Below are 24,232 nucleotides of genomic sequence, written 5' to 3'. Positions count from 1 at the left end.
TCTCGGCGATTTAAATATTGACTGGCTTTAATCAAGATGCTCACTCAAGAAAAAACTTCAAACTGTAACTAATAACTGCAACCTGGTTCAGGTTATCAGTCAACCTACCAGTGTAGTTACAAACAGCACAAGAATGAAATCATCAACATGTATTGATCACATATTTACTAATGCTGCAGAAATGTGCTTGAAAGCAGTATCCAGATCCATCGGATGTAATGATCACAATATAGTAGCAATATCTAGGAAAACCAAAGTTCCAAAGGCTGGGCCTAATATAGTTAGGGTTGCAAAGGGTCGGAATCCAGTAAATTCCCGGATTGTTCCTGTAATTTTCCATAGGAAGTTAAGCCCTGGAATGTGGGGCATTTTCAGTTATAAGCTAAGTTATCTTGTAACAGGGAACCTTTTTTGTGGGACACACAAGGCAATTCTCGGTCTTGTAGCATATTTTAGTTAACCTATCCTCAATTCAATGGAATTGTAACCCTCTGCATGCACAGTGCATTCTACCATCACATGTACAGCTGATTCTCAAGATCTTGCACAATGAGATGAGATGAGATGCTATTAAGCCCACACTACTACACTGTCTGAGCCAAGGACTACATGCTTTATGGTAAGTTTTGATTACGAAACTGGGTGGGGTGAATATATTTTATATGGCATACATAATTATTTTGTTTACTAGTAAATAGTAGCCTACAGAAAAGTGTTTTTAAATCATTTCTAACTTGTTACCAATTTCTGCTAGTTAGTTTTTGCTACCATGTGGGGTTTAGCTTCATTGAGCCTGCTAACTGAGGAGTGTTAATTCACCTGTTTCCATACATTTTAAAACATTGATCTTACAAAGGAGTTGTTTAATCTAACTCCTTAACTATTAACTATATCAGTACATGGAATTGTTTTTTTTTACAATTTGTTTTCTAATCTTTACAGGAAAATGCCACCGGCACTATCTGATGTGTGGAGACATTTCACTGCAGCTAATGTAAAGGAAAAGCTGTGTACATTTGCAAATACTGTGCCAAATCATATGTGAAGAATGCAACAAAGTGCATAAAGTTCCCTCAGAGCTCACGACAAGCAACCTCTGACAAAAGTCCCTCTACTGCTATTTGAGGTAGTCAAAAAAACTTCTGATTCCAGGAGGACCATGAGTAGTTGCTATAAATAAGGTGTCTCATTCATCATTTTCCCCAGTGGAGGAACGTAGTCAGAGAAATGCTGATGTATTTTAGGAGAGAGTGGTAAGCAGCCTGAAACTCCTGAAACCTACAGCTGTCATGGCTGATTTCCTCCTCTTCCTCCGAAGAGGTGTAGCAAGGATCGGACCAATACGCAGCGTGGTAGGTGACCATGTTTTAATAGGGGAAAAACTGAACACACTTTACAAAATAACAAACATGGCAAAACCGAAACAGTCCTATCTGGTGCAGAGAACACAAAGACAGGAAACAATCACCCGCAAAGTACCCACAGAATATGGCTGCCTAAATATGGTTCCCAATCAGAGACAACGATAGACAGCTGCCTCTAATTGAGAACCAATCTAGGGAACCATAGACATACAAAATACCTAGAAAGGTGACAGCCCCATAAACATACAAAAACCCCTAGACAAGACAAAAACACATACATCACCCATGTCACAACCTGACCTAACCAAAATAACAATAGCAGTAGCCATTGCACGGATTGAGGGAGACAATGCCATCCTGTCTGATGTCCAGACTCTGCTTGCAGATGTAAGAGAAGAAATCCATACTGCCCTACCCACTTCACTGTTGCTCCGAGAAGAGGCAACTACAGTTCTGAAATACATCAAAAAGCATGAAGACTTCTTCCTGAAGCCCATACACACCGCAGGGTAGATGTTGGACCCCAAGTATGCTGGCAAGAACATCCTGTCTGGTGCGCAGATCAACAAGGCCTATGATGTCATCACAACCGTGTCTCGCCACCTTGGCCTGGATGAGGACAAGGTTCTTGGTAGTCTGGTGAAGTACACTTCCATGCAAGGGCTTTGGGATGGAGATGCAATATGGCAGTCATAGCAACACATCTCATCAGCCACATGGTGGAAGGGACTTTGTGGATCTGAGGCTTTTTCCCCTGTTGCCAAATCCCACCAACATCAGCCGTCTCAGAGCGCAACTGGTCCTTGTTTGGGAACACACACACCAAAGCATGCAACAGGCTGCCCAATACAAGGGTTGAAAAACTGGTGGCCATCCGGGCAAATTTGATGCTTTTTGAGCCTGACAATGAGCCATCCTCAACAAGATTGGAAAGTGACAGTGAAGATGAGGCCTCAGAGTCTGATGTTCAAGAGGTGGACATTGAGGAGGTCCAGGGAGAAGACATGGAAGCCTGAGATCAAGACAACCAAAGCTTTAGTTTGTAGACTATCATTTTACATTCTGTTGAAAACGTTTTTGGGAGATGTTATTGATCATTGGGGATCATTCAATATTCCCTGTCTTTTGTTGTTCAGTGAAATCATCCTATGTGAAGAGTCAACTCATTTAATTAAAGTTCAATTTGTAACTAAACTGTTTTTTACATTTCTATTGGAAGGATTTAATAATTTGCAATTATGTCTACTTATGATAATGTAAAAGGTTTATGTTTCTGTCTCCATATGAAATGGTAAATATATCCAAAACAAAAAACATCTACATTTAAATGGTATTAATATTAATTTGCATATATTCCTGTTAATTCCCATATATTCCGGTTAATTCCCAAGGAAAGTTTCCACATCTGACTATTCCCCAAAATGTGCAACCCTAAATATAGTGTATAAGAGGTCATACAAGAAGTTTTGTAGTCATTCCTTTGTTGTTTATCGTAAAGAATATCTGTTGGTCCGTGGTGTGTAATGAGGAGCAAAAAGACACTTGACACATGTATGAAATTGCTTATACAAGTTGCTAATAAACATGAACCCATAAAGAAAATGACTGTAAAAACTGTTAAATCCCCGTGGATTGATGAGGAATTGAAAAATTGTATGTTTGAGAGGGATGAGGCAAAAGGAATGGCAAATAAGTCTGGCTGCACAACTGATTGGCAAACGTATTGCAAATTGAGAAATCATGTGACTAAACTGAATAAAAAGAAGAAGAAACTACACTATGAAATGATAAGTGAAATAATGAATACTAGTAAAAAGCTTTGGAGCACCTTAAATGAAATTCTGGGGAAAAAGGCAAACTCAGCTCCATCATTCAATGAATCAGACGGCTCATTCATCACAAAACCAACTTATATTTCCAACTTATTTGAATTATTTTTTCATTGGCAAGAATAGCAAATTTAGGCATGACATGCCAGCAACAAATGCTGAAACTACACATCTAAGTACAACTGACCAGCGACTGCGACTGAAACACTTAACAAAGGGTTGCAGTTAGTTTCAGAGTGGGTGGCAAGGAATAAGTTAGTCCTAAATATTTCTAAAACTAAAAGCATTGTATTTGGGACAAATCATTCATTAAACCCTAAACCTCAAATAAATATTGTAATAAATAATGTTGAAATTGAGCAGGTTGAGGTGACTAAATTGCTTGGAGTAACCCTGGATTGTAAACTGTCATGATCAAAACATATTGACACAACAGTAGCTAAAACAGGGAGACGTTTTCTTTCTCGTATATATTTTAATCTCACTTTCCATCTACAAACTAAATATACTTTCCTGCAACCCACCTCACCCAATGTGGTACGGTTCTGCTATTTTTTATACCTTATAACTGGAACTTCCATCAGGAGCTAGCCAGCTAACTATCTACTAGTCATTGTTAGCCACTGCTAGCGGTCTTCACCTTTAGCTCGGACACCAGCCAGCTTTAGCTCGGACAATTACCTGCCGGTCTGCACAGCGCGATATCAACCCACAGCATATCGGACTGCTTTTCTCCTCACCGGATTCCTGCTGCAATCTCTGGACCATTACACCAGATCATCGCAGCAAGCACCAGTCCCGAAGCAAGCACCAGTTAGCCTCGAGCTAGGCCCATCTCCCGGCCAACCGACGGAGTATACCAGCTAATTCTTGGGCTACAATACCTCTTTTGCCAATTGGCCTGGACACTTTGTTGTTGACACGGAGCCCCTCCTATCCATCACGACTGGTCTGCCGATGTAATTGTCCGATGTGGTTTTCCATTGCGACGTCGCCGAAGACCCATCTGCTATCCCCGGCCCGCTAGCTTTCTGTCTCCCGCTGGCCTAGCGCAGTAGTTACTACCGAACGGCTCCCTGACTCACCTATTGCTGCTCATTGGACCCTATAATCACTCGGCCACAAGGCTGATGCCTGCTGGACTGTTCAATAACAATGTACCTGATTTTGTTTATCTGTCGGCTCCAGCCTCGAACTCAGGCCCTGTGTGCACCTAACTGACCCACTCTGCCCATTCATCGCCTTTTACCCGTTGTTGTCTTAGCTCTCATGAACAACACCTGTGATTGCTTTATGCCTCTTTCTAATGCCAATATGCCTTGTCTACTGCTGTTTCTGTTAGTTTATATTGTTTTACTTCACTGTAGAGCCCCCATTCCCGCTCAACATGCCTTAGATAGCTCTTTTGTCCCACCCCCTACGCATGCGGAGACCTCACCTGGCTTAACTGGTGCCTCCAGAGATGCAACCTCTCTCATCGTCAGTCAATGCCTAGGTTTACCTCCACTGTACTCACATCCTACCATACCCTAGTCTGTACATTATGCCCTGAATCTATTCTACCACTCCCAGAAATCTGCTCCTTTTTTTCTCTGTTCCCAACGCACTACATGACCAGTTTTTATAGCCTTTAGCCGTACCCTTATCCTACTCCTCCTCTGTTCCTCTGGTGATGTAGAGGTTAACCCAGGCCCTGTAGCCACCAGTACACCTATTCCCCAGGCGCTCTCATTTGTTGACTTCTCTAACCGTAAAAGCCTTGGTTTCATTCATGTTAACATCAGAAGCCTCCTCCCTAAGATTGTTTTATTCACTGCTTTAGCACACTCCGCCAACCCTGATGTCCTAGCTGTGTCTGAATCTTGGCTTAGGAAGGCCACCAAAAATTCAGAAATTTCCATCCCCAACTACAACATTTTCCATCAAGATAGAACTGCCAAAAGGGGGCGGAGTTGCAATCTACTGCAGAGATAGCCTGCAGAGTTCTGTCTTACTATCCAAGTCTGTGCCCCAAAAATTTGAGCTTCTACTTTTAAAACTCCACCTATCGAGAAATAAGTCTCTCACTAATGCCACTTGTTAAAGACCCCCCTCAGCCCCCAGCTATGCTCTGGACACCATATGTGAATTGATTGCCCCCCATCTATCTTCAGAGTTCGTACTGTTAGGTGACCTAAACTGGGACATGCTTACTCGGGCCATCCTACAATCTAAGCTAGATGCCCTCAATCTCACGCAAATTATCAAGAAACCTACCAGGTACAAGCCTATATCCGTAAACATGGGCACTCTCATAGATATCATCCTGACCATCCTGCCCTCTAAATAAACCTCTGCTGTCTTCAACCAGGATCTCAGCGATCACTGCCTCACTGCCTGCGTCCGTAATGGGTCCGCAGTCAAAATACCACCCCTCATCACTGTCAAACGTTCCCTAAAACACTTCAGTGAGCAGGCCTTTCTAATCGACCTGGCCCGGGTATCCTGGAAGGATATTGACCTCATCCCATCACTAGAGGATGCCTGGTTGTTCTAAAAAAGTGCTTTCCTAACCATCTTAATAAGCATGCCCGTTTAAAAAAATGTAGAACTAAGAACAGATATAGCCCCTGCTTCACTCCTAACTTGAATGCCCTTGACCAGCACAAAAACATCCTGTGGCGTACTGCATTAGCATCGAATAGCCCCCCACGATATGCTACTTTTCAGGGAAGTCAGGGACCAATATACACAGTCAGTCATATGCTCTCTCTAATTCTCTCTTTCTTTCTCTCTCTCGGAGGACCTGAGCTGCCCAAGACTGGAACAAATTGCAAAAGTCCCTGAAGCTGGAGGCTTATATCTCCCTCACTAACTTTAAGCATCAGCTGTCAGAGCAGCTTACCGATCACTGCACCTGTACACAGCGCATCTGTAAATAGCCAACCCAACTACCTCATCCCCATATTGTTATTTTTTTACACATGGACTTGTACAGTATATATGTGGTAGTGGTGGAGTAGGGACCTGAAGCCACACAGTCTGTGAATATGTTGCAAAGTTTTTTAAATGCTATAAACAGCCTTCATTTTGCTGGACCCCAGGAAGAGTAGCTGCTGCCTTGGCAGGAACTAATGGGGATCCATAATAAACCCCAGGAAGATTAGCTGCTGCCTTGGCAGGAACTAATGGGGATCCATAATAAACGCAGGAAGAGTTACTGGTGCCTTGGCAGGAACTAATGAGGATCCATAATCAATACAACTACAAGCCAGAAGGTTAGAGAGCTTCAGGACAGACAAGAGCTCAATTCAGCAGGTTAGAGAGCTTCAGGACAGACAAGAGCTCTAATCAGCAGGTTAGAGCGATTCAGGACAGGCTGTAGCTATATTCTAATCAACAGGAAAGAGAGCTTCAGGAAAGACAATAGCTCTAATCAGCAGGTTAGAGAGCTTCAGGACAGACATTAGATCTAATCAGCAGGTTAGAGAGCTTCAGGACAGACATTAGATCTAATCAGCAGGTTAGAGAGCTTCAGGACAGACATTAGATCTAATCAACAGGTTAGAGAGCTTCAGGAAAGACAATAGCTCTAACCAGCATGTTAGAAAGCTTCCGGACAGTCAATACGTTTAATTAGCAGGTAAGAGAGCTTCAGGGCAGATAATAGCTCTATTCTACCCAACAAATTAGAGAGCTTTAGGACAGGCAATAGCTCTAATCAGCAGATTAGAGTGCTTTAGGACAGACAATAGGTCTATTCGAATCAGCAGGTTTTAGAGCTTCAGGACAGACAAGAGCTCTAATCAGCAGGTTAGAGAGCATCAGGACAGACAATAGCTCTAATATGCAGGTAAGATAGCTCCAGGACAGACAATAGCTCTAATCAGCAGGTTAGAGAGCTTCAGGACTGACAATAGCTCTAAACAACCGACCAGAGGGCTCCAGGAGAGACAATAGCTCAAATCAGCAGGTTCGAGAGCTTCAGGACAAACAATATCTCTGTTCAGAAGGTTTGTGGGCTTCAGGACAGGCTATAGCTATATTCTAATCAACAGGAAAGAGAGCTTCAGGACAGGCTATACCTATATTCTAATCAACAGGAAAGAGAGCTTCAGGACAGGCTATACCTATATTCTAATCAACAGGAAAGAGAGCTTCAGGACAGATAATAGCTCTATTCTACCCAACAAATTAGAGAGCTTCTAAATAGCACCAATCAACAGGTAAAAAGCAGGACAGACAAAAGCTCTAATCAGCAAGTTAGAGAACTTCAGGATAGACAATAGCTCTAATCAGCAGGTTAGAGAGCATCAGGACAGACAATAGCTCTAATCAGCAAGTTAGAGAGCTTCAGGAGAGACAATAGCTCTAATATGCAGGTAAGATAGCTCCAGGACAGACAATAGCTTCAATCAGCAGGTTAGAGAGCTTCAGGATAGACAATAGCTCTAAACAACTGACCAGAGGGCTTCAGGACAGACAATAGCTCTAATAAACAGGTTAGAGAGCTTCAGGACAGACAATAGCTCATTTCTAATCAGCAGGTTGCATAGCCTCAGGACAGACCATTAATCTAATCAGCAGGTTAGAGAACTTCAGGACAGGCAAATGCTCTAATCAACAAGTTGGAGAGCTTCAGGACATTCAAGAGCTCTAATCAGCAGGTTAGAGAGCATCAGGAGAGACAAGAGCTCTAGTCAGCAGGTTAGAGAGCTTCACGGCAGATCAAATCTCGAATCAACTGGCTACAGAGCTTCAGGACAGACAATAGCTCTAATAAGCAGGTTAAAGAGCTTCAGGACATTCAATAGCTCTAATCAGCAGGATAGAGAACTTCAGGACATTCAATAACTTTAATCAGCAGCTTAGAGAGCGTTAGAACAGACAATAGCTCTAATCAGCAGGTTAGAGAGATTCAATACAGACAATATTTATTCTTAATAGCATGTTAGAGTTCTGCAGGAAAGACAATAACTTTAATCAACAGGTTAGAGAGCTTCAATGCCATACAACTCTCCTTCCTGCAACTGCTCTTAAACGCAAATAAAACCATATGCATGCTTTTCAACCGTTCGCTGCCCGCACCCTCCCTCCCGACTAGCATCACTACTCTGCACGGTTCTGACCTAGAATATATGGACAACTAGAAATACCTAGGTATCTGGCTAGACTGTAAACTCTCCTTCCAGACATCTCCAATTCAAAATCAAATCTAGAATCGGCTTTCTATTTCACAATAAAGCATCCTTCACTCACGCCGCCAAACTTACCCTAGTAAAACTGACTATCCTACCGATCCTCGACTTCTGCGATGTCATCTACAAAATAGCTTCCAATACTCTACTCAGAAAATTGGATGTAGTCTATCACAGTGCCATCTGTTTTGTCACTAAAGCCCCTTATACCACCCACCACTGCGACCTGTATGCTCTAGACGGCTGGCCCTCGCTACATATTTGTCGCCAGACCCACTGGCTCCAGGTCATCTATAAGTCCATGCTAGGTAAAGCTCCGCCTTATCTCAGCTCACTGTTCATGATAACAACACCAACCCGTAGCACGCGCTCCAGCAGGTATATCTCACTGGTCATCCCCAAAGACAACACCTACTTTGGCCGCCTTACCTTCCAGTTCTCTGCTGCCAGTGACTGGAACGAATTACATTTTTTTTGCTGAAGCTGGAGACTTACATTTCCCTCACTAACCTTAAACACCAGCTATCTGAGCAGCTAACCGATCGCTGCAGTCCATAGTCCGATCGCTGTAGTCCATCTGTAATTAACCCACCCAATCTACCTACCTCATCCCCATATTGTTTTTATTTACTTTTTTGCTCATTTACACACCAGTTTCACTACTTACACACCATCATCTGCTCATCGTCATCTGCTAAATTGTAATTACTTTGCTACTATGGCCTATTTATTACCCTACCTCCATTTGCACGCACTGTATACAGACTTTCTTTTTTCTATTGTGTTATTGACTGTACACTTGTTTATTCCACGTGTAACTCTGTGCTGTTGTTTGTGTTGCGCTGCTTTGCTTTATCTTGGCCAGGTCGCAGTTGTAAATGAGAACTTGTTCTCAACTAGCCTACCTGGTTAAATAAAGATAAAAATTAAATTAAATTAAAAGATAGTTTCAGGACAGTCAATAGCTCTAATCAGCAGGTTAGAGAGCTTCAGGACAGACAATAGCTCTAATCAACAGGTTATAGAGCTTCAGGACAGACAATAGCTATAGGACTGACTAACTACTAGTCTGCTGCTCAGAAGAACATTGTTTTATTTGCCTAGGTTTAGGAAAACTCCATTTTAAATGTCTGCCAAATCAAAAGATACCCCTGAAAGATACTTCTGCTCAACAGTTCCCCCCATACCTTTCTTTCCCCTCCCCATGTCTCCAGATCCTATGACACTCTGACCCCATGTTGAGGCTATTATAGCCACTAGAAGCCCTCAGGGCCCAGGCTGTGGACTACAGAGCTCGTTCTTCTTACCCCTCCTGTACTCCACTCTCATACTTTCTCTCCATTGAAGATATCATATAAAACACAGGAAAAATATGTTTTTTGGTTGTGCTGGGTCTTTAAATAGTATAACCCACAAAGAAGTGCATACAGCTGATGTCTGCTGTTAAACTTTACGCCTGAAGACTTCACAAAACATTTGTAGCCCTATATGTCAAAAATATGTGTTAAAGGTTGTTTTTCGTGGAGATCTGGTGTGGGCATTTGAACTAATATTGTACGCTCTAAACAGGGCTGGGAAACAGACTAACATTACTGGGGTTGATATGATAACAACGTATTTGCATATTCAGTGTACAACAAATAGAAGTAGTGTACATCTGCCCATGTCCACATTTTATGATCGGCTTTAAAGTCAAATGGTTGAATTCGTGAAACATGTGAGCTACTAATCATGATAATAATTCCATCATTGGATACTAACTATTTTATTCTCATTTTTGAGTCAGGGTCATATTTGATGAGAAAAAGTAATTTAAAAGGTTATTGAAATTAATTCTACAGCCCGTAAAAATTATTATTTCACTGAAAAAAAAGAAATAGACAAATGTCAAATGTCAATAGTGGGTCAAAATGTCAATAGTGTCAACATTCCAGTCCATGGAGAAGACAGACATGCAGTATGACATAGTCAGAACAAAACTGCAACATAAAGATGGCCACAAATCAAACCAGCAGGTACTGAAAATACAGCACCAAACAGAAGATAATGATGTGATAAATAAACCAAGATATTTTATTCATAACATGGTAAGTACATTGTTCTGCACAGTCATTTACAGATGATTCTAGCCCTAAAAGCCACTCAAAGTATTAAATAGGCCTAAACCAAATAGTACTAAAACAAAAAGACCTCAAGTTTTTATTCACATAAACTGCAGCCTATTACATCTGACGGAAACTGCGAATTTGACAAGTCTATTTGCCGCCAACCTTAGTTTGCCTTTAACACAACCACAATAATACTTCCAAAAGGTTAGAGGAAATTAATCCCAAATAATATAAACAAAAATTGGTACATATTTTTTACTAAAATCTTAATGTCATAATAGAACAGAAGTTTATTTATTTTGTCCCAAATTACAGCGCAAAAAGTCTCGTATGTCATGTTAAAGTCATCAAAGATCCTTTCCCCAGCTATGATCACTTACTTGTCCGTCTCCTGTGACATATTTTTCTTCCTCCACGATTCTTCCTTGTGAAACTGGACTTTCAAGTCGGAGCAGGTACTACTAGAGTGAGGCAGAGTTGGTGAGGGATGCCAGAACCTGGGTTACAGGTAAGTCGACTTTTCCTACCCTGCTTGTTTCACACAGACAGTCCCTTCCTTTCTACCAGGCAGTTAGGCTTCACTGGACGCTGCTGCACCTCTGTGTGCTTTGTGCCAATACAGAGAAGCTAATCAATGATCTCCTATACAATAGTCAGTACATGAAAGGAATAATAAATCCTCGTTATAAAAAAAAACTATATTTACCTCGCTTTGCTAAATAGGAATGAGTCAACTTTGTTGGAATTCTTTCAGTGTAAGGTATTTGGGTTGAAAGAAGGCAAGCCTATCGCTGATTGGTCCATCTACCGTGGTCTCAGCCTATCGGTGATTGGCTGCCTCGTCAGAAAAACAGGTAACACCCCCCTCACCTGTAGGGTTATATACCTAGAACTGACAATGTTACTGCATTCTGCATTGAAATAAACTGGCCTCTTCTTCAGTGTTTTGCTATGTAATTTAAAAATGTTCTTGAAGAAATACCATGACTGCTGGAATGAATGATAGGATGAAGGAGATGAGGATGGAATAGGAGAGGACTTGCAGCATGACTGCCCTGCCTTAAAGATAGGATAGACCTTCACTGACCTGTTGTTGATAGACATCAATGCCCTGGGCCTTAAATAGCCTACACACACACACACACACACACACACACACACACACACACACACACACACACACACACACACACACACACACACACACACACACACCTGGATAGGGATCTGAGGTTGGAATTCTCCAGGCACACGGTCAGAGCCACAGCTAAGCACAAGTTCCTCATGTAAAGCCATGTGTAATTCAAGTGTTTAGGATATTTACTCACATCACCTCATATAGTCACAGGTTACAGGTCACAGCCGCAGGAATTAGGGCTGCTGAAGGTGCAGCAGCAACACCTAAAAAATAATAAGAATTTGAAATAAATAAAATAAAAATGTGTATTTTTTTTCTTACAAAAGTCGTGCACTGGGTCTTTAAAAGTCCTGTATTAACGGACCGACATGGCCCTGTGCAGCCCGGGCTCAGGGACATTTAATATACATTTCTTTCTGATGGCTGGGTGGTGCCCAGCAATTTGTTGATACAATACCATAGTATTGTGTACCATTGTATTGTGTGTTTGTGATGACTTCTAAAACTTTATGTTCCTATTCTTATATTTCATTATTTCTTATTGTTGTTGCATTGTCAAGAAGGAATGTGCTAGTAAGCATCTCGTTGAATGGTGTATACCATATGTATCCTGTACATACCACTAATAAAACTTGAAACTCCTGGTTAACAGACAATAGACACTACTTTGTGGAGGAGAGAGGGTCAGATGGTGCCATGGACACCTTCAGATGTTATCTCAACTCCACAGTGAGACTGTATCCATGGAGACCACCCTTCAGATGTTATCTCAACTCCACAGTGAGACTGTATCCATGGAGACCACCCTTCAGATGTTATCTCAACTCCACAGTGAGACTGTATCCATGGAGACCACCCTTCAGATGTTATCTCAACTCCACCGTCAGACTGTATCCATGGAAACCACCCTTCAGATGTTATCTCAACCCCACAGTCAGACTGTATCCATGGAGACCACCCTTCAGATGTTATCTCAACCCCACAGTCAGACTGTATCCATGGAGACCACCCTTCAGATGTTATCTCAACCCCACAGTCACGCTTACCAAATGGCACCCTTTTCCCTATTTAGTGCACTACTTTGAACAGGGCCCTATAGCACCCTATCCCCTATATAGTGCACTACTTTTGACCAGGGCCTATAGTTGTTGTTGTAGATACCAATCAATCAGGACAAGAGGACTCACTCAGTCTGGTCTGGGAGTTATGGGTCACGTCATTGGTCAAGCCAATCTTCCACCTGGGGAAAAGGGAAGACCTGGGTCCATACATTTTATTCATTTCTGATCCATATATTTCATTCATGGTTGTTGGGGGTGCTCAGACATTCCATTTTAGATTTTGCATTTAAACATTTTAGGAGTATTTTGCTTACTTTGTTGTATTAGTAAGTGTACTTACTAAATTATTGTTGCAACTTTGGGAAGAAGCATTCATTTGCTTATGAATACTCTTGAGGCATAGGTTTCGCTATGGAAATACATACACATTATTAGTGAAAAGTTCAGTAGAACAGTGAAGCTTTTGAGTCAGGCCTCCCTTTTGTGTGTTAGTGTGTGGTTGGCTAATGGTCACTATCCTCCCTTCTCTAATTTGTTTAAGTGAGCACCTGGGCTTTTCAATGCTGTGTGTAAATGGAGTTGCTAAATAAATACAGGTGGGGTCCTCTTGCAAAGAGCAGAGCATGCATGGCATTCCCTCAACAACAGTCCCAATGGATTAGGGTTAATGCTGCGAAACCACAACACTGAGAGAAATAGAGAGAGAACAGAGAAACAGAGAGAGATATGAGCAAGAGGGAGAGAGAGCAGAGAGAGAGAAGAGCGAAAGAGAGAGAACAGAGAGAGCAGAGAGAGAGAAGAAAGAGAGAATAGAGAGAACAGAGAGAACAGAGAGAGAAGAGAAGAGAAAAAACAGAGCGAGAACAGAGCACAGAGAGAGAGAGAAGAGAAAAAACAGAGAGAGAGAACAGAGCAGAGAGAGAGAGAGAGAGAGAAAGAGAGAGAGAGAGAGAGAGAGAAAACAGAGAGAGATGAGCTGATCTGTTCTACTGGCTGATTGGTCCTTTTCTCTTGCAGGTGATCTGTTCTACTGGCTGATTGGTCCTTTTCTCTTACAGATGTGGTGAAATGATTCAGACTATAATGTGATTCCACATGCTGAATACTTTCCAGGCATTTCTACCTATTTTCATCCCCTTTGGAATGTGTAACATCTAATAGTATTCCCTTCTGACAGTTGAGAATCTACTTAACAGACGGTATAGAGACAGGCAGGGGTATGCCAGGGGTTAGGATGTATAGAGACAGGCAGGGGTATGTCAGAGGTTAGGATGTATAGAGACAGGCAGGGGCATGTCAGAGGTTAGGAGCTTCCTCTGTACCTAAAATGAATGTGTGCTGCTGTGGTAAAGGTGAAAGGTGTACCTGCATGCATGGTATTACTTCAGGGAAAAGGAAGCTTGTCTGGGCTTGGCTGGGATCTGTGTGTGTACCTGTTTGGCAGGTAACCATAAGCACAGATTGCAGAGGAAGATGGCAGTGTGCTTGAATGTAACAGACAAGGCCCAGGTTGATCCCCTACGCTCCACTCGGCTTTACGCACCATGCAGATTGGGGCTCAGATGAAGTCTCCGGGCTCACCAGCATCACATTCCACTGGCTCTTAAAGGGGCAGCAGCATCACAATCCACTGGCTTGGTAGCCTAGTGGTTAGCGTTGGGCCAGTAACCAAAAGGCCAGTAACTGAAATCCCCGAGCTGACAAGGTAGAAATCTGTCGTTCTGCCCCTGAACTAGGCAGTTAACCCACTGTTCCTCGGGAGCTGAAGAGGTGGCTATTGACTAAGGCAGCCCCCCTCACCTCTCTGATTCAGTTGGACTTCTGACAACTGACTACATTCAGTTGGATAACTGACTAGGTATCCCCCTTTCCCTCTTAAAGGGACATCAGCATCACATTCCACTGGCTCTTAAAGGGGCGGCAGCATCACATTCCACTGGCACTTAAAGGGGTGGCAGCATCACATTCTACTGGCTCTTAAAGGGGCGGCAGCATCACATTCCACTGGCACTTAAAGGGGTGGCAGCATCACATTCCACTGGCTCTTAAAGGGGCGGCAGCATCACATTCCACTGGCACTTAAAGGGGTGGCATCACATTCCACTGGCTCTTAAAGGGCAGCATCACATTCCACTGGCACTTAAAGGGGTGGCAGCATCACATTCCACTGGCACTTAAAGGGGCGGCAGCATCACATTCCACTGGCTCTTAACGGGGCGGCAGCATCACATTCCACTGGCACTTAAAGGGGTGGCAGCATCACATTCCACTGGCACTTAAAGGGGCAGCAGCATCACATTCCGCTGGCTCTTCAAGGGGCGGCAGGGTAGCCTAGTGGTTAGAGTGTTGGACTAGTAACCGGAAGGTTGCAAGTTCAAACGCCCGAGCTGACAAGGTACAAATCTGTCGTTCTGCCCCTGAACAGGCAGTTAACCCACTGTTCCTAGGCTGTAATTGAAAATAAGAATTTGTTCTTAACTGACTTGCCTAGTTAAATAAAGGTAAAATAAAAAATGTCAAATCTCCTTTTATTTGTCACATCCGCTGAATACAACACCTTACCGTGAAATGCTTACTGACAAGCCCTGAGACCTTTTTTTAAAGTAAGAAAATAAAAAGATTGACTAAAGTAAAAAAAGGTAACAATAAAATAACGATAACGAGGCTAAATACAGGGGGTACCGGTACAGAGTCAATGTGGAGGCTTTATACAGGGTGTTACGGTACAGAGTCAATGTGGAGACGATATACAGGGTGTTTCGGTACAGAGTCAATGTGGAGGCTATATACAGAAGGTACCGGTACAGAGTCAATGTGGAGGCTATATACAGGGGGGCACCGGTACAGAGTCAATGTGGAGGCTATATACAGAGGTACAGAGTCAATGTGGAGGCTATATACAGAGGTCAAGAGTCAATGTGGAGGCTATATACAGAGGGCACCGGTACAGAGTCAATGTGGAGGCTATATACAGAGGGTACCGGTACAGAGTCAATGTGGAGGCTATATACAGAGGGTACCGGTACAGAGTCAATGTGGAGGCTTTATACAGGGGTACCGGTACAGAGTCAATGTGGAGGCTTTATACAGGGGGTACCGGTACAGAGTCAATGTGGAGGCTATATACAGAGGGTACCGGTACAGAGTCAATGTGGAGGCTATATACAGAGGGTACCGGTACAGAGTCAATGTGGAGGCTATATACAGGGGTACTGGTACAGAGTCAATGTGGAGGCTATATACAGGGGTACCGGTACAGAGTCAATGTGGAGGCTATATACAGGGGTACCGGTACAGAGTCAATGTGGAGGCTATATACAGGGGGTACCGGTACAGAGTCAATGTGGAGGCTATATACAGAGGGTACCGGTACAGAGTCAATGTGGAGGCTATATACAGGGGGTACTGGTACAGAGTCAATGTGGAGGCTATATACAGGGGTACTGGTACAGAGTCAATGTGGAGGCTATATACAGGGGTACTGGTACAGAGTCAATGTGGAGGCTATATACAGAGGGTACCGGTACAGAGTCAATGTGGAGGCTATATACAGAGGGTACCGGTACAGAGTCAATGTGGAGGCTATATACAGAGGTACCGGTACAGAGTCAATGTGGAGGCTAAATACAGGGGCTACCGGTACAGAGTCAATGTGGAGGCTATATACAGGGGGTAACGGTACAGAGTCAATGTGGAGGCTATATACAGGGGGTACCGGTACAGAGTCAATGTGGAGGCTATATACAGGGGGTACCAGTACAGAGTCAATGTGGAGGCTATATACAGGGGGTACCGGTACCGGTACCGAATCAATGTGCAGGGTATGGGGTAGTAACAAGGCTAAATACAGGGGGTACCGGTACCAAGTCAATGTGCAGGGTATGGGGTAGTAACAAGGCTAAATACAGGGGGTAGCGGTACCGAGTCAATGTGCAGGGGTACGGGGTAGTAACAAGGCTAAATACAGGGGGTACCGGTACCGAGTCAATGTGCAGGGGTACGGGGTAGTAACGAGGCTAAATACAGGGGGTACCGGTACCGAGTCAATGTGCAGGGGTACAGGGTAGCCGAGGTAATTGAGGTAATATGAACATGAAGGTAGGGCTAAGGTGACTATGCATAGATAATGAACAGAGTGTAGCAGCGGAGTAAAGAAGTCATGCAAATAGTCTGAGTAGCAATTTGATTAACTGTGTAGCAGTCTTGTGGGTTAGGTGTAGAAGCTGTTATGGAGCCTTTTGGTCCTAGGCTTGGCGCAGCATCCCATTCCACTGGCTCTTAAAGGGGCAGCAGCATCCCATTCCACTGGCTCTTAAAGGGACAACAGCATCATATGCTCTGGCTGGCATTCGTATCCTTCTCACCAAAAAAAAACATCTTACAGAATCAGCAAGCCTCTCTCCATAGAGGAGAGGAGAGAAATGGAGAGGAGAAGAGAGAAACGGAGAGGAGAGAAATGGAGAGGAGAGAAATTGAGAGGAGAGAAATGGAGAGGAGAGAAATGGAGAGGAGAGGAGAGAAATGGAGAGGAGAGGAGTGGAGAGAAATGGAGAGGTGAGGAATGGAGAGAAGAGAAATGGAGAGGAGGGGAGAGTAATGGAGAGGAGAGGAATGGAGAGGAGAAGAATGGAGAGGAGCAGAATGGAGAGGAGAGAAACGAAGTAGAGAGAAATGGAGAAGAATGGAGAGGAGAGAAATGGAGAGGAGCAGAATGGAGAGGAGAGAAATGAAGAGGAGAGGAGTGGAGAGAAACGGAGAGGAGAGAAATGGAAAGGAGAGAAACGGAGAGGAGAGAAATGGAGAGAAGAGAAATGGAGAGGAGAGAAATGGAGAGGAGCAGAATGGAGAGGAGAGAAATGGAGAGTAGAGAAATGGAGAAGAGAGAAACGGAGTAGAGAGAAATGGAGAGGAATGGAGAGGAGATAAATGGAGAGGAGCAGAATGGAGAGGAGAGATACGAGAGGAGAGAAATGGAAAGGAGAGAAATGAGAGGAGAGAAATGGAGAGGAGAGGAATGGAGAGGAGAGGAATGGAGAGGAGATGCGTGGAGAGAAATGGAGAGGAGAGAAATGGAGAAGAGAGAAATGGAGAGGAGAGAAATGGAGAGGAGAGAAATGCAGAGGAGAGGAATGGAGAGTAGAGGAATGTAGAGGAGAGAAATTGAGAGGAGAGGAATGGAGAAGAGCAGAATGGAGAGGAGAGAAAAGGAGAGGAAAGAAATGGAGAGGAGAGGAGCCGAATTGAGAGGAGAGAAATGGAGAGGAGAGAAATTGAGAGGCAAGAAATGGAGAGGAGAGGAGTGGAGAGAAATGGAGAGGAGAGAAATGGAGAGGAGAGAAACGGAGTGGAGAGGAGCAGAATGGAGAGGATAGGAATGGAGAGGAGAGAAATGAAGAGGAGAGGAGTGGAGAGAAATGGAGAGGAGAGAAACGGAGTGGAGAGAAATGGAGAGGAGAGAAATGGAGAGGAGAGGAGCAGAATGGAGAGGAGAGAAATGGAGAGGTGATAAATGGAGAGTTGAGAAATGGAGACGAGAGAAATGGAGAGGTGAGAAATGGAGAGGAGAGGAATGGAGAGGAGAGAAATGGAGAGGTGCAGAATGGTGAGAAGAGAAATGGAGAGGAGAAAAACAGAGTGGGTGAAATGGAGAGGAGAGAAATGGAGAGGAGAGGAGCAGAATGGAGAGGAGAGAAATGGAGAGGAGAGGAGAGAAATGGAGAGGTGATAAATGGAGAGTTGAGAAATGGAGACGAGAGAAATGGAGAGGTGAGAAATGGAGAGGAGAGGAATGGAGAGGAGAGAAATGGAGAGGTGCAGAATGGTGAGAAGAGAAATGGAGAGGAGAAAAACAGAGTGGGTGAAATGGAGAGGAGAGAAATGGAGAGGAGAGGAGCAGAATGGAGAGGAGAGAAATGGAGAGGAGAGAAATGGAGAGGTGCAGAATGGTGAGAAGAGAAATGAAGAGGAGAGAAATTGAGAGGAGAGGAATGGAGAGGAGCAGAATGGAGAGGAGAGAAAAGGAGAGGAGAGAAATGGAGAGGAGAGGAGCCGAATTGAGAGGAGAGAAATGGAGAGGAGAGAAATTGAGAGGCAAGAAATGGAGAGGAGAGAAATTGAGAGGCAAGAAATGGAGAGGAGAGAAATGGAGAGGAGAGAAATGGAGAGGAGAGGAGCAGAATGGAGAGGAGAGAAATGAAGAGGAGAGAAATGAAGAGTGGAGAGAAATGGACAGGAGAGAAATGGAGAGGAGAGAAATGGAGAGGAGAGAAATGGAGAGGAGAGAAACGGAGTGGAGAAGAGCAGAATGGAGAGGATAGGAATGGAGAGGAGAGAAATGAAGAGGAGAGGAGTTGAGAGAAATGGAGAGGAGAGAAACGGAGTGGAGAGAAATGGAGAGGAGAGAAATGGAGAGGAGAGGAGCAGAATGGAGAGGAGAGAAATGGAGAGGTGAGAAATGGAGATGAGAGAAATGGAGACGAGAGAAATGGAGAGGTGAGAAATGGAGAGGAGAGGAATGGAGAGGAGAGGAATGGAGAAGAGCAGAATGGAGAGGAGAGAAAAGGAGAGGAAATAAATGGAGAGGAGAGGAGCCGAATTGAGAGGAGAGAAATGGAGAGGAGAGAAATTGAGAGGCAAGAAATGGAGAGGAGAGGTGTGGAGAGAAATGGAGAGGAGAGAAATGGAGAGGAGAGAAACGGAGTGGAGAGGAGCAGAATGGAGAGGATAGGAATGGAGAGGAGAGAAATGAAGAGGAGAGGAGTGGAGAGAAATGGAGAGGAGAGAAACGGAGTGGAGAGAAATGGAGAGGAGAGAAATGGAGAGGAGAGGAGCAGAATGGAGAGGAGAGAAATGGAGAGGTGAGAAATGGAGAGTCGAGAAATGGAGACGAGAGAAATGGAGAGGTGAGAAATGGAGAGGAGAGGAATGGAGAGGAGAGAAATGGAGAGGTGCAGAATGGTGAGAAGAGAAATGGAGAGGAGAAAAACAGAGTGGGAGAAATGGAGAGGAGAGAAATGGAGAGGAGAGGAGCAGAATGGAGAGGAGAGAAATGGAGAGGAGAGGAATGGAGAGGAGCAGAATGGAGAGGAGAGAAAAGGAGAGGAGAGAAATGGAGAGGAGAGGAGCCGAATTGAGAGGAGAGAAATGGAGAGGAGAGAAATTGAGGGGCAAGAAATGGAGAGGAGAGAAATTGAGAGGCAAGAAATGGAGAGGAGAGAAATGGAGAGGAGAGAAATGGAGAGGAGATAACTGAAGAGGAGAGAAATGGAGAGGAGAGAAACGGAGTGGAGAGGAGCAGAATGGAGAGGATAGGAATGGAGAGGAGAGAAATGAAGAGGAGAGGAGTTGAGAGAAATGGAGAGGAGAGAAACGGGAGAGAGAAATGGAGAGGAGAGAAATGGAGAGAGAAATGGAGAGGAGACGAAAGGAGAGGAGAGAAATGGAGAGGTGCAGAATGGTGAGAGGAGAGAAATGGAGAGGAGAAAACAGAGGAGAGAGAGAAATGGAGAGAAAAATGAGGGAGAGAGAGAAATGGAGAGGAGAGGAGCAGAATGGAGAGGAGAGAAATGGAAAGGAGAGAAATGGAGAGGTGCAGAGAGAATGGTGAGAAGAGAAATGGAGAGGAGAGAAATTGAGAGGAGAGGAATGGAGAGGAGCAGAATGGAGAGGAGAGAAAAGGAGAGGAGAGAAATGGAGAGGAGAGGAGCAAGAATTGAGAGGAGAGAAAAATTGAGAGGCAAGAAATGGAGAGGAGAGAAATGGAGAGGAGAGAAATGAGAGGCAAGAAATGGAGAGGAGAGAAATGGAGAGGAGAGGAGCAGAATGGAGAGGAGAGAAAATGAAGAGGTGAGAAATGGAGAGGAGAGGAATGGAGAGGAGAGAAATGAAGAGGAGAAGAGGAGAGAAATGGAGAGGAGAGAAATGGAGAGGCGAGGAATGGAGAGGAGAGAAATGGAGAGGACAGAAATGGAGAGGAGAGAAATGGAGAGGAGAGAAATGGAGAGGAGAGAAATGGAGAGGCAAGAAATGGAGAGGAGAGAAATGGAGAGGAGAGGAGCAGAATGAGAGGAGAGAAAATGAAGAGGTGAAAAAATGGAGAGATAGAAATGGAGAGGAGATAAATGAAGAGGAGAGGAGGGAGAGAAATGGAGAGAAGAGAAACGGAGGAGAGGAGAGGAGAAAATGGAGAGGATAGGAATGGAGAGGAGAGAAATGGAGAGGAGAGGAGTGAGAGAAATGGAGAGGAGAGAAACGGAAGAGAGAAATGGAGAGGAGAGAAATGGAGAGGAGAGGAAGAATGGAGAGGAGAGAAATGGAGAGGAGAGAAATGGAGAGGAGAGAAATGAGACGAGAGAAAATGGAGAGAGAAATGGAGAGAGAATGGAGAGGAGAGAAATGGAGAGGAGAGAAATGAGAGAGAGGAGAAGAGAGGAGAGAAATGGAGACAAGAAATGAGAGAAAAATGGAGAGGAGAGAAATGGAGGCAGGAGAGGAGAGGAGAGAAATGGAGAGAGAGAGAGAAAGAGAGAGAAAATGATGGAGAAATGGAGAGGAATGGAGAGGAGAGAGAAATGGAGAGAGAAATGAGAGAGAGAGAAAATGAGAGGAGAGAAACGGAGAGGAGAGAAATGGAGAGGAGAGAAATGGAGGAGAGAGGAGAGAAATGGAGAGGAGAGAAATGGAGAGGAGAGAAAAATGGAGAGAGAGAAATGGAGATGGAGAGAAATGGAGAGGAGAGAAATGGAGAGAGGAGAGAATGGAGAGGAATGGAGAGGAGAGAAATGGAGAGGAGAGAAGAGGAGAGAAACAAAGGAGAGGAGAGAAATGGGAGAGGAGCAGGAGAGGAGAGAAATGGAGAGAAATGGAGAGGAGAGAAACAGAGAGGAAGAAATGGAGGGAGAGAAATGGAGAGAGAGAAATGGAGAGGAGAGAGAAATGGAGAGGAGAGAAATGGAGAGGAGAGAAATGGAGAGGAGAGAGCAGAATGAAGAGGAGAGAAATGGAGAGGAGAGAGAATGGAGAGGGAGAGAGAAAAGAGAAATGGAGAGAGAGAAATGGAGAGGAGAGAAATGGAGAGAGAGAAGAGGAGAGAAATGAGGAGAGAAATGGAGAGGAGAGAAAAATGGAGAGGAGAAATGGAGAAAAATGGAGAGAGAAATGGAGAGGAGAGAAATGAAGAGAGGAAAATGGAGAGGAGAGAAATGGAGAGGAGAGAGAAATGAGAAATGGAGAGGAGAAAACAGAGGAGAAATGGAGAGGAGAGAAGAGGAGAGAATGGAGAGGAGAGAAATGGAGAAAGAAATGGAGGAGGAATGGAGAGGAGAGAAAGGAGAGGAGAGAAATGGAGAGGAGAGAAATGAGAGAGGAGAGAGAAATGGAGAGGAGAGAAAATGGAGAGAAGGGAAGAGGAGAGAATGGAGAGAAATGGAGAGAGGAGAGAAATGAGAGAGCAAGAAATGGAGAGGAGAGAAATGGAGAGAGAAATGGAGAAAGCAGAATGAGAGGAGAGAAAATGGAGAGGAGAGAAAATGGAGAGGAGAGAAAATGAAGAGGTGAGAAATGGAGAGAGAGGAATGGAGAGAGAGAAATGGAGAGAGGAGAAGAGAGAGAAATGGAGAGGAGAGAAATGGAGAGGCGAGGGAGAGGAGAGAAATGAGGAGAGAAATGGAGAGAGAAATGGAGAGAGAAATGGAGAGAGAGAGAGAGAAATGGAGAGGAGAGAAAAATGGAGAGGAGAGAAATGAGAGGAGAAATGGAGAGGAGGAGAGAGAAATGAGAGGAGAGAGAAATGGAGAAGAGAGAGAAATGGAGAGGAGAGAAATGAAGAGGAGAAAACAGAGGCAGAGAAATGGAGAGGGAGAGAGGAGAGAATGGAGAGGAGAGAAATGGAGAGGAGAATGAGAGGAGAAATGGAGAGGAGAAATGAGAGAGGAGAGGAGAGAAAGAGAGGAAAAAATGGAGAGGAGAGAAATGGAGAGGAGAGAGAGAGAGAATGGAGAGGAGAGAAATGGAGAGGAGAGAAATGGAGAGAGAGAAATGGAGACGAGAGAAATGGAGAGAAATGAGAAAGAATGGAGAGGAGAGGAATGGAGAGAGGAGAGAAAGAATGAGAGATGAGGAGAAAATGAGAGGAGAGAAATGGAGAGGAGAGAAATGGAGAGGAGAGAAATGGAGAGGAGAGAAATGGAGAGGAGAAACAGAAAGAAGAGAAATGAGAGAAGAGGAGAGAAATGGAGAGGAGAGAGAGAAATGAGAAATGGAAGAGGTGCAGAATGGAGGAGAGAGAAATGGAGAGGAGAGGAGCAGAATGGAGAGGAGAGAAATGGAGAGGAGAGAAATGGAGAGGAGAGAAATGGAGAGAGAGAAATGGAGAGGAGAGAAATGGAGAGGAGAGAAATGGAGAGGAGAGAAATGGAGAGGAGAGAAATGGAGAGGAGAGAAATGGAGAGGAGAGAGGAGCAGAATGGAGAGGAGAGAGAAATGGAGAGGAGAGAAATGGAGAGAGAGGAGAGAAATGGAGAGGAGAGAAATGGAGAGGCAAAATGGAGAGGAGAGGGGAGAGGAATGGAGAGAAATGGAGAGGAGAAATGAAAAATGGAGAGGAGAGAAATGGAGAGGAGAGAAGGGAGAGAGAATGGAGAGGAGAGAATGGAGAGGAGAAAATGGAGAGGAGAGAAATGAAGAAATTGAGAGGAGAGAAATGGAGAGAGAATGGAGAGGAGGAGAGAAATGGAGAGGAGAGGAGAGAAATGGAGAGAAATGGAGAGGAGAAATGGATGAAAATGGAGAGGAGAGGAGCAGAATGAGAAAAATGGAGAGGTGAGAGAAGAAATGGAGACGAGAGAAATGGAGAGGAGAGGAAATGGAGAGGAGAGAAATGGAGAAGAGCAGAATGGTGAGAGGAGAGAAATGGAGAGGAGAAAACAGAATGGAGAAATGGAGAGGAGAGAAATGGAGGAGAGAAATGGAGAGAAAATGGAGAGGAGAGAAATGGAGAGAGGAGAGGAGAGAATGGAGAGGAGGAAAGAAGAGAAACGGAGGGAGAGAAATGGAGAGGAGAAAATGAGAGGAGAGGAGAAATGAGAGGAGAGAAAATGGAGAGGAGAGAAATTGAGAGGAGAAGAAATGGAGAGGAGAGAAATTGAGAGGCAAGAAATGGAGAGGAGAGAAATGGAGAGGAGAGAAATGGAGAGGAGAGAAATGAGAGAAAGAATGGAGAGGAGAGAAACGGAGAGGAGAGGAGAGAATGGAGAGGAGAGGAATGGAGAGAGAGAAATGAAGAGGAGAGGAGTTGAGAGAAATGGAGAGGAGAGAAATGGAGAGGTGAGAAATGGAGAGAGACGAAAGAGAGAGAGAAATGGAGAGGTGCAGAATGAGAGAGAAATGGAGAGGAGAAAACAGAGAGGAGAGAAATGGAGAGAGAAATGGAGAGAGAGGAGAGAAAATGGAGAGGAGAGAAATGGAAAGGAGAGAAATGGAGAGGCAGAATGGAGAGAAGAGAAAATGGAGAGGTGCAGAATGGAGAGAAAGAAATGGAGAGGAGAAATTGGAGGAGG

The 24,232-nt window shown here is 44.2% G+C and overlaps 1 protein-coding gene across 1 annotated transcript in view; it reads right to left on the bottom strand.

Annotated features, from left to right (window-relative positions):
- The window catches only part of grhl2b (grainyhead-like transcription factor 2b), a 136,668-nt gene extending 125,435 nt beyond the window's left edge, over window positions 1-11,233 (bottom strand). The window contains exon 1 of the mRNA XM_042309971.1: window positions 10,859-11,233. Within this exon, the coding sequence (XP_042165905.1) occupies window positions 10,859-10,878 (20 nt within the window). The 5' untranslated portion in view covers window positions 10,879-11,233. The remainder of the gene's footprint in view (window positions 1-10,858) is intronic.
- Window positions 11,234-24,232: the final 12,999 nt, after the last annotated feature.

This window comes from Oncorhynchus tshawytscha, linkage group LG31 (assembly GCF_018296145.1).
Source record: "Oncorhynchus tshawytscha isolate Ot180627B linkage group LG31, Otsh_v2.0, whole genome shotgun sequence".
NCBI classification, from domain to species: domain Eukaryota; kingdom Metazoa; phylum Chordata; class Actinopteri; order Salmoniformes; family Salmonidae; genus Oncorhynchus; species Oncorhynchus tshawytscha.
This window is presented reverse-complemented; position numbering and strand designations above follow the sequence as displayed.